General features: G+C 42.0%; 1 protein-coding gene across 3 annotated transcripts in view; it reads right to left on the reverse strand.

Annotated features, from left to right (window-relative positions):
- Positions 1–7903, reverse strand: part of PLS1 (plastin 1) — a 128412-nt gene extending 120509 nt beyond the window's left edge. For 2 of the 3 annotated variants that reach the window (XM_059688263.1, XM_059688264.1), the window contains exon 1: positions 7732–7903. Coding sequence is in view for 1 of the 3 variants with exons in the window: in XM_059688262.1 (XP_059544245.1) it covers positions 5428–5471 (44 nt within the window). In the remaining 2 variants the exon portion in view is untranslated. Of the gene's footprint in view, positions 1–5427; positions 5506–7731 lie in introns of all 3 variants that reach the window. The other variant, XM_059688262.1, reaches the window with a different exon arrangement.
- Positions 7904–11199: the final 3296 nt, after the last annotated feature.

Here is an 11199-nt window from a genome sequence, read left to right on the forward strand (position 1 = left end):
GATAGAAAGTTAAATGGTAAGACTGTAAGCAATAAAATAAAATAAAATAAATAAAAATTAAAAAAAAATTTAAAAAAAGAAAGTTAAATGGTAATGTTAGTGTTTTGTGTGTAATTAATAATGTCCAGTGGAAAACAAATGTTAAAAGATGTTTAAAATGATAAGATCATTTTAAGGTGTCACAGGGTAGTGTGGCCTGGCCAAAAAGAATGAAGAGGAGGTTCCTGGCCAGTGTAGCTCAGGTGGTTGGGTGTCATCCAGTGCACCAAAAGGTCGCCAGTTCAATTTCCAGTCAGGGCACATGACCGGGTTATAGGCTCGATCCCCAATAGGGGGTGTGTTTCTCTCTCACATTGATATTTCTCTCTCTCTCTCCCTTTCCCTTCCTCTCCAAAATCAATAGAAACATATTTTTTTAAAAAGAATTTCCCTGGATGGTCTTGCTCAGTGATTAGAGCATTGGCCTGAACACCACAGATTCAATTCCCAGTCAAGGGCATGTAACTGGGTTGCAGGTTTGATCCCCGGGCCAGTTGGGTTGGCAGTGGTGACAGCAGGAGTGTAGGAGAGGAAAAAAGAATGGAAAAAGATAGAGTTTTGACAGTTAAAAGCAGTTTTATATTTTATATATGTAGAGATGTCTGAAATGTTTACCTATGGATAAAAAGTACTAGAACAGTGTTGGAGTTTTGAATAACCTTTAACTTTCTGCCTTTTTTTTCCTGTTTTTAATTCTACTGAATACACACATATACACACACAGAACATATTTAAAGTACAAAATTTGAAGTTTTGACACACTATACACACCTGAAACTATCATTATAATCAAGATACATGCATATATACTCTTTTTTCCTGGCTTTTTTCACTCAGCATAAATATTTTGAGTTTTATCTATGTTGTTGTGTGTTTTAATAGTTCAGTCCTTTATATTCCTGAGCAGTATTCTTTGGTATGGATAAATCACAAAGACATTTAGGTTGCTTACAGATTTGGGTTAGTACAAAAGAGCTGCTATGAACATATGTGTATAAGCTTGTATATGGATAAATGCTTTCTTTTCCTTTAGAAAATGCCCCTAGAGCAAAATGGCTGGATCTCATGGTAGGTATATATTTAACTTCTTTAGAAACTGCCAAAACTATACTCCAAAGTGATACCATTTTACTCTAGCAGTGTATGAGAGTTCTAGTCCTTTCTTAGTTCACCTACACTTGGTATAGTCAATCTTCCTAATTTCACCCATTCCAAATAGCAGCATCTCACTGTGGTATCTTATCTGCACTTCCCTACTAACAATGATGAGCATCTTTTCATGAGTATATCTGCCTTCCATATATCTTTTCTGGTGAAGTGTCTATTCACATCTTTTTCTTATTATTTTATGTTTCTTTTCTTCTTATTAAGTTTTGAGGGTTGTTTACATATTATAGATATAGATGCTTTATGAGATACTAGTGGCCCGGTGCATGAAATTCGTGCAGGGGGGGGTATCCCTCAGTCCAGCCTGCACCCTCTCCAGTCTGGGACCCCAATCAGGCAGATTGGGCCAGCCGGCAGGGGAAGGGGTGCGGGGAGGGACGACCGTGGGAGGTTGACCAGCTGCGAGAGGTTGGCTGTGGGAGCAGACTAACCACCAGGGAACATCTCCTGTGTTGAGTGTCTGCCCTCTGGTGGTCAGTGCGCATCATGCCTACCAGCTGGTTGTCCAGTTGATATGGTCGTAACAATTGCTTAGGCTTTTATATATATTGACTAGAGGCCCGGTGCACAAAAATTTGTGCACTGGCGGGGGGTGGGGTATCCCTCAGCCCCACTTGTGCCCTCTCACAGTCTGGGACCCCTCGGGAGATAACGACCTGCTGGCTTAGGCCCACTCCCGGGTGGCAGAGGGCAGGCCCAATCCCTAGGTGCCTGCCCCGCAGCCCCTGGTCGGGCTCAGAGCAAGGCTGATTGGGAAGTTGGGGCGCCGCCCCCTGTCATGCACAGAGCAGGGCGGATCGGGAGGTTGCGATGCCACCCTCAGTCACGCTCAGGGTCGGGCCAATTGGGGGGTTGGGGCACCACCCCCTGTCACACTCAAGGCAGGGTTGATGGGAAGGTTGAGGCGCCACCCCGTCATGCACAGAGCAGGGTGGATCAGGGGGTTGGGGTACTGCCCCCAGTCACACACAGAGCAGGGCCCATCAGGGGGGTTGGGGCTCCGTACCCTGTCACACACAGAGCAGGGCCGATCAGGGGGTTGGGGAGCTCCCCCTGTCACACACAGAGCAGGGCCGATGGGGAGGTTGGGGAGCTCCCCCCTATCAGGCACAGGGCAGGGCTGATAGGGGAGTTGGGGCACCACCCCCTGTCACACACAGAGCAGGGCGGATCAGGGGGTTGGAGCGCCACACCCTGTCACACTCAGGGCAGGGCGCCTTCCCCTTTCATGAACAGAGCAGGGCGGATAGGGAGGTTGTGGCCCCACCCCCTGTCAAACACAGAGCTGCAGGGCCATCAGGGGGTTTGGGCGCTGCCCCCTGTCATGCTGCTCCACGGGCCAGGAGGCCTCGCTGCTCCGCTGATCCTGGTGCTGGGAGGCCTCACGGCTCCGCTTGACACAGGGGCAGTGAGGGCTCGCTGCTCCGCTGATCCCAGTGCCGGGAGGCCTCGTGGCTCCACTGATCCTGGTGCTGGGAGGCCTCTCTGCTCCGCTGATCCTGGTGCCGGGAGACCTCGCGGCTCCGCTTGACATAGGAGCAGTGAGACCTCGCTGCTCTGCTGATCCTGGTGCTGGGAGACCTCGCAGCTCCTCTTGACACAGGAGCAGTGAGAACTCGCTGCTCTGCTGATCCCGGTGCTAAGAGGCCTCGCTGCTCCGCTGATCCCGGTGCTGAGAGGCCTCGTGGCTCCGCTTGACACAGGGGCAGTGAGGCCTCGCTGCTCCACTGATCCCGGTGCTGGGAGGCCTCGTGGCTCCACTTGACACAGGGGCAGTGAGGTCTCACTGCTCAGCTGATCCTGGTGCTAAGAAGCCTCGCAGCTCCGCTGATCCCAGGTTCGGGAGGCCTTGTGCCTCCACTGGTCCCAGGCTGGGAGGCCTCACTGCTCCACTGATCCCGGTGCTGGGAGGCATATTACCCTTTTACTATATAGGATAGAGGCCTGGTGCACGGGTTGGGGCCAGCTGGTTTGCCCTGAAGGGTGTCCTGGATCAGGGTGGGGGTGCTGCTTGGGTGCCTGGCCAGCCTGGATGAGGGGATGATGGCTGTTTGCAGCTGGTCACACCCCCTTCAGGGTTGGGGTCCCCACTGGGGTGCCTGGCCAGTCTGGGTGAGGGGCTGAGGGCCGTTTTCAGGCTGGCGGGTGACTGAAGCTCCCAACCTCTCCTTTTTTCCTTTTTTTTTATTCTGGGATTTATTTACCTTCTATGGTTGTCACTGGAGCTGAGAGCTGGCTTTAGCTCAGACCTCAGCTGCTGAAAGCAGGTTTCTGTGCTTTGTTTACCTTCTGTATTTGAAACTTTGTTGTGACTCCAGCTCTGAGATCCCGGCTGACTGAAAGCAGGTTTCTGGGGTTTTGTTTAGCTTCTATATTTGTAACAATGTTTCTTAGAGAGCAGCTCAGAGCCCAGCAGCGGCAGGCGGGGAAGGTTGGCTTCCTCCGTGACTGGAGCAAGCAAGCCTCCTGTTTGCGTCAGTTGCCTGGCTGCTGGCTGCCATCTTGACTGGCAGTTAATTTGCATATCACCCTGATTAGCCAATGGGAAGGGTAGCGAAGTTATGGCTAATTACCATGCTCTTTTATTAGATAGGATAGTATTATGTTTCCTCATATTACTTTATTCCCATTTTACACATGAAGAAACAGAGAGGTCAACCTGCAAAGCCTAGGTCATCCACTGGTAAATACCAAAGCTGTACTGTTTTTCAGTGTGCCTGCATCCCAGAGTTCTATGTGCCTTTCCGTAAGCCACACTGACTCCTGAATGTCCAAGAGCAATGAAGACATGAAATAGGTTGTTAAGGAAACCAAGCAATCATCTTTTTACACGATATTTAAGAGATCTGAGTCTCTTTTATGTAGATGGTAAAATTAGATAACTTGAGGTTTACAAAACAATTCTGTACATCATTTCTAACTTTCTCACGTCTAATTTAACTCCAAATTCTCCATTTTTTCAGAAGTAAAATATTATTTACTTATTACATTCAACAAACAGCAGTCAGGCTATCAGTCCCCAGAAGGAAAGTAGGGGAGGGCGGGGGTAAGGGGAAGAGATCAACCGAAGGACTTGTATACATGTATATAAGCCAAACCAATGGACATGGACAACGGGGGGATGGGAGCATGAGTTTGTGTAATGGGGGGGATGAGGACACATTTGTAATACCTTAACTAATAATAATAATAAAAAAGAATTAACATTCATAAGCAAGATAATTTCATGAGTATGTAAGCCAGTAGGAATTAAGCATGGGGTTTTCAAGGGTATAGTATTAAGCATTATTAATACTACTACTGATTTTCATAATAAAAAATGTTGTAGAGCTGAAAACATACAGAAATTATGAAAATTAGGTTAGAAAATAAACATAAATTTAGATGAATAGGTTATATTTGAAATGCCTATATTTCCCATATGGCATTGATACTTTCAGCCTTTCAGTTTTTAGCCTTTTTGATAAAAAGCTACAAGCCTTCCACCCAGAAAAACTCACCAGATCTGAATTTTTCATGTGATTTCAGGGACTTGGTGGATGTACACCCCACCCTCAAGCCCACAGGACCTTCTAGAGGTCTACAGGCTCCAGGTTATGAACTCCAGCCCAGGTTTTCCAAAAGTTCCCTTGGAAGAAACATGTAAAAACTTCTTGGAGAAATTGTTCTCAACATCAGACTTCAACATTTTCAGTGGAAAATAGTTAACCATCAAGGATTGCTGATGTAAAACTGAGCAATAAAAAACAGTGTCTCATGAAAGGCAAATATGTACATATATAACCATGACTCATGTCTCATAAATGTATAAACAGAACTATATGGAAGGAAAAAGAAGAAGCAAATACTTCAAAATGGGTCTGACAAGGATTTTCCCAAAGGGGTAGTGGTTTAAGCTGGGTGACCGTTGAAGCATAAGAAGACTTCTACAGTTGTGATGTAGGTATAGCAGATATTTCTAAAATCTTGACTTAAAAAGTATATCCTGCCTGGCCATGTGGCTCAGTGGTTGAGCATCGACCTACGAACCAGGAGGTCATGGGTCGACTCCCAGTCAGGGCACAGGCTGATTGTGGGCTCAATCCCCAGTGTGGATATATATATTTATTTATAAATACCTAACATATGCATTTTCACTAGCATCCCAACTTGGTCCTTTTGACAAAAGATCTCATGTCACAAACAGTTCAAGCAATACTCCAGGGGAGGAGAGGAACATACCATGAGGCAGAGGCTGGACTGTGGCCTGCCACTCCTTTGATCATTACCAGTATTTGACAGCCTGCAGTTTATGCATACCTGATTGGGTAGATTAATGGATTATATAATTTAGCTGATATCAAACCTCTCTTCACCAAATGGCCAAGTAGCTTTAGAAGATGCCTGCAAAGAAACTGGGTACTGAAAATATGTACAAGCAACAGAAAATGGCAGAGCTCTACTCCTGGTATGAGTCTTCACCAGCTACATTAGAAAATAAAACAGGGGCAATGTGACCACAAGCTGGACATACAATTCAAAATTGTCAAGACTATTGAGTTACACTTTACACAGTCATTGACAATAAACAGTGCACTGTGTGCACATTGTCCCACAAGATATTAGTTAAGGATATATTAAATCCTTCTAACTAATAGCACATTTTACTGGTTGAATAACAGCATCTCTTCTACCCTGTAAGACTTTGGGTTGGAAACATTTGGAAGGAAAGAGAGCAAAGGAACCTTAAAAACCTCCATTTCAATAGAAGGATGTGGTCAGAAAGGTCGATAAACTTTTATAATTTTTTAAGCAATTCAAGCCCAGACTTATTGAGCATTAGAGGTTAAAGCCAGCACTTAAAAGAAAAAAGCAAGATGTTCAATATTTATGCCATTCCAGTGCACACCTAACTGCAGGGCTGCTCAGTTCTCCACAGGCTTGCAGTGCTGGGTCCTCAGTAAGAGTGCTGTGACAGCACTCTCAGTCGGCAGGAACATGGACTTTTTTAATGGCTAGAAAAGGCCACGCCACTAGTAACATTTGTAGCTATGCAAAGTAACACAATAAGGGTAATCGAATATCATGCTTTGGCTAGTAAGCTGATCTAAACTGGGGATCATAAAGGAATGCTATCCCCCTCCTCTGCAAGAACACAAGGGAGCATTTGGGCTGGTTCATTATGAAAGGACTGGCACAAGGCACAGCCTTTGTTTGATTCTGGACATAATACAGGAGTGGGAATTCTGGTTCCTAATAAAGTCATAAAGTGTTTTTTTAAGAACTATGTGAAATTTGTCCATAGCACTCATTTTCCAGAGTTAATTGGTCATGCTGTGCTCATTTCTCTAAGAAGAGCCACAGTGTAACTATTCTGACACATATAAATAAATTTAAATGGTTGACTGCTTCACAAAACTGAGCAGATAAGTCTTAACTTTCTATTAGGTTTGAGAGCTCAGGTCACTGCAAAGAGGAGCACATTTAACTTTTTAAAAGCTGGCCTCTTTTAAGAAAACTCAGAATATTTAATTGGTTGGCACTAAAACCTATGCAAATTGCCAGCAGTATCAGTAACCAAGTTTCCTAGACATGCATCATTTAAGACCTTCTCAGCTTTACACGGGCTAGGAACTGCTTATTTTCTGTTTTACTAAGAAAAGAGCTAAACTAAGACTGCTGTAGCTTCCAGGGTAAAGATATACGGTTCTCAATCAACTTTAGAAACCACTGAAAGTGCTCAAAGTGAAAGGCAGCATGCTTATCTGTACACTATTTATAAGGAAATTAACTTTATAAAAGTCTTCAGCTTCTTCCCAAATTCAATAAAACACTGAAGAAAGCTTTGAAGCAAAAGCACTATCTCCAAGTACATTTTGGTACTTAAAAATGTAAAGAGCAAAAGTAAAGATAAAGAATTTACTTTAATTTAGATATTTTCTATAGACTTCAGATGCTTGCATAGAATCTTACCATATCCCTTGTACTGGCAATATTCTCTATTAACATTTTTTATTTTATGTATCAGTGGAATCCCTTTAGCAAAAAGAGTAGTTTTACTTATCCATGATTAAATTATGGACTGGGAGAGCTGTTTCATCAACTGAAAGAATCAGGCTTGGAAGCAATAATACACATACATCCTAGACAGCACAGAAAGAGTATATTCAGCCACTTCCTCATTTTCCTAGGACTTGGTATGTATATCTAAAGGGACATTAAAGCCAAACCAAAATTATAAATTAAAAATTTTTACCCACCCCTGAGTAAACCCAAACAGTCCTTACTTACCTAACATGTATTGCTTAAGGTAATAGTTTTTTTAAACAGAAAAATTAATAGAAAATTAAGAATTATGTGATCCTTTCACCATGTTTACTATTTGCATTGATTAGGCAAAGTACAATCTCAAAAGCAAAAAATGCCCTAGAAAACAAACAAACAATTTATTTCAATTTAACAATCATTAAAACAACAACAACAAAAAGCAGCTCGAGAATCTGAGGCTAGATTATTGCTATTAACATAAGGGAAAATTCTGCATACCTGCTTCTGTTGGTCTTGTCAGCTGAGATTTGGAGGTCCAAGAAAACAGATCCAGAAGATTTAAAACTCAGTCTCTCTAAACTGTGTCTATTCTCAAATAATTCTCGGCCAAATTCAGCGTCTGACCAAAGAAAACAAGCAACCCACACTGAAGTGTCCTGCCTACTACTACAGATTTTAATCTTAAAAGAACTTGGTCTCAAGTACAAAGGCCAATTTGCAATATGGGTGTGGTTTGAAATCAAGAGGCAAAATGTAGATGCCATCAACAATTTCTTTTGGATTACGACTGTGCTTAAATACATCAGGATATTCACACTGCCCCTTAGAATCCACTCAAGTAGGTCTCCTTCCTACAGAATGAGACTGCTTTAGGAGGTCTTGTATTTTTATATTCTTTTGCCATTTTAATTTTGAAATGGCAATTTGGTTTTCACCATGTGAAAAATCATTTAGCAATTAAGCATACATTGAGATTCCTGTAAAGTATTAGAAACTTGTGTTAAATGTTTTCTTTTTTTTAAAAAATACACCCTACCATTTTTTTTTTTTTACAGTCACTAGACTAATTTCAAGCAAATATACAAAATTACCTTTGAATGGTAACTGGAAACATAATATAGAATTATATAGTGTTAGAGCCAGGAAGTGCCTTAAGGGGTGTCCCATTCTCCTCTTTAAGTGAGGCAAGAACAAGCTCACTTAAAATCTATATCTATTTTCACTGACTGGTTAATTCTCTGAAGAGGAAATCTGAAACATTATTTATGACGGCTCCATAAAAGTAAAGAATGGCTGTTATAAAAATGCTTCACAAAGTGAAAGAAAAAGTTAAGGATTTGTATGTTATAATCCAGTTAAAAAGGAAAGTACATACTGTATAATTTCATTTATATGAAATTCTAGAAAATGCAGTTTAATGTATGTCATATGCCTTTCTTGAGTTCCTATTATAAAACAAAACCAAACTTCCAGAAAAAATATACTGATTTTATCTCAATAATGACTATGTAGAGAATGATGTGGTGCCGAGTGACTGATCAGGGCTAAGTGCAGAGTGCAGTCCTGACACCTTGTGAAGACAAAAGTACAGTTTGAGCCATTATGAGTGCTCAATAAACAATAATCAGATTCAGAGTTGCTTATGTAACTGAAACTATTTAATAAAACAAGAATATTTAGAAAATGTTCCGTGTCTGCACCTTTTGGGAATGAGCCACATTTTTTTCAATCTCTATAAACCCACACATACTTATTGGGAGATTTGCTTGTAAGAAGTATTTCCACAATATGTAAAGAATTTGTTCTGTACCTTAGAAATAGTCCATTTCTCAAACTTCTAAAACATCAGGGTAGTGATTACCTTTGAGAATGGTAGCAACTGGAAAAAAGCAAGAAGGTTTCTGGGGTTCTGGTAATAATTTGGTTTCTTGGTATATAGGTGTTGATTTTGTGAAAATTCATCAAGTTATACACTTAGGATCTATACATTTTTTTTTTGCTTGTATACTATACATCAATTAAAGATTCAAACACACACACAAAAAAAAACATAAAAAGTCTACTCAGTAAAAGATGTATTGCAAACCTCATCTTTAAAATCCAATTTTTACTCACTTTAAATTAAACATTCTTGGCAATGTTCTTCTATTAACAGCATTTTGAGAAAACAATAAATACACATACCTTGCAGCGTTTGGGTACATAAATAACATACGCAAGTCACTTAAGTTTAGTACTTGAAACCAATTCAATCATTGGTTCTGAGTACCCAAATGGTGCAGGGCTTCTTTCATGCCCCACAGATTTAGGGAGGACATCATCATGGAGAAGAACTCATGAATCACCTTGGAAAGATCAGCAGACGATATGGATGGACTCTTTCCACCACTTTAATTCAGCTACTAGTAAAAGTGAGTAGATGCCATACTTTTAGCACCTTGAAAAACATTTCCTAGAATAAGTAGGTGTCAAAACTTGTAAATATGTGTTGTTATAGATAAATGGACATAAAGCGTTGGTCTTATTTAATATTTTTTTTTAAAGGCAGACCAGGCAGTTGGAAGTATATGAACAAAGTTGTGCAAGCAAGAGCACATGGCAGGCAATGGGTGAGGGAAGGGAAACATCCTGGCTGGAGGAGTGGGCCTATTTCACATCATAAGAGTTTTTTCTGAATCTAAGTTACCGGAGAAGCAGGCACAACACGAATCACCCCCATTTGAGACACAGAGGTAGTGCGGCTGCAGCTCTGCCTGACACACCCATGTTCAAAAATCCTGGCACATTCTTTCCCTGGGCCCTGAGCTGATTTCAATTTAGAAAAATATCCGTTAAATCATATTTTCTCATACACATAAATATTAGTGCCTGGTGCCCTGCTGTCCTGTTTGTCAACAAAGGCAGACAGTGTATCTGTGGCAGCAGAATAATTCTCCCCAAGCGGGCCCCAAGCCCCAAACCCCAGAACATGTTACCTTACATACAAAAGGGACGTGGCAGATGTGATTAAGGGTTAGGGCCTTGTAGCAGGCAGATTATCTTGGGATATCTAGACAGGGCCAATCTAATCACATGGGTCAAAGAGCAGAGAACTTTTCCCTATTGGGTGAGATGAAATAAAAGGAGGAAGAGGAAAAGAGATTCAAGATGTGAGAGGGCTGGACCCACCCTTGCTGGCTGTGAAGATGGAGGAAAGGGGCCATGAGCCAAGAAATGCAGGTGGGAATGGCCTTCAGTTTACATCCAGTGATAGAAGCGGGATCTCAGGCCTACCCCTTCAAGAAACTGAATTCTGCCAGCCCAAATGAGCCATGAAAAAGGTCCTCCCCTAGGCTTCCAGAGAGGAATGCAGCCCTGCCAGCACCTTGCTTTTAGCCCCATGAGCCCCGTGTTGGATATCTGACCTACAGAACTGTCAGATAATCAATGTGCTATTTATGTCACTAAATTTGTGGCATTTTGTTATAGGATCAATAGAAACTAATATAGGCTCAAATGGGTTTATTCAGAGCAGGATGTTCTTATCACCTTGGCCTTACATTGCCCACAAGAGAACAGCTATCATTCGGGAGAAGAAGAGTGTGTTTGGGAGGAGGGGGCAATATTGGTTTACAGCTCTCCTTAAATAAATTTCTCTCTGAAAGGGTGTACTCACATATGAGAAGTAAATTCAAATACTCAGCTTAGCAGCTTTAAAAAATTACAAAAGTTAAAATATTCAAGATTCTGCCAATAATGACGAGCAGGGGTGCCTCCCTGTCTTAATCCTCCCTAGCACACCAGGGCCCAGAGATTACTGCAATTGACACTAAATGCTACCCAGCAACTAGGTGCAGTGGTTCTCATTAGTAGTTCTAAGATTGCCTTCTGTGGACTGTTTTAAATGCAGATTCCTGGGCCTCATCCCCAAGGATTGTCATTCAGAAGTAAGTGAAGTGTAGCCGAGGAATCGAAATAGGATCAAAA

This window comes from Myotis daubentonii, chromosome 3, assembly GCF_963259705.1.
Source record: "Myotis daubentonii chromosome 3, mMyoDau2.1, whole genome shotgun sequence".
Lineage (NCBI taxonomy): Eukaryota > Metazoa > Chordata > Mammalia > Chiroptera > Vespertilionidae > Myotis > Myotis daubentonii.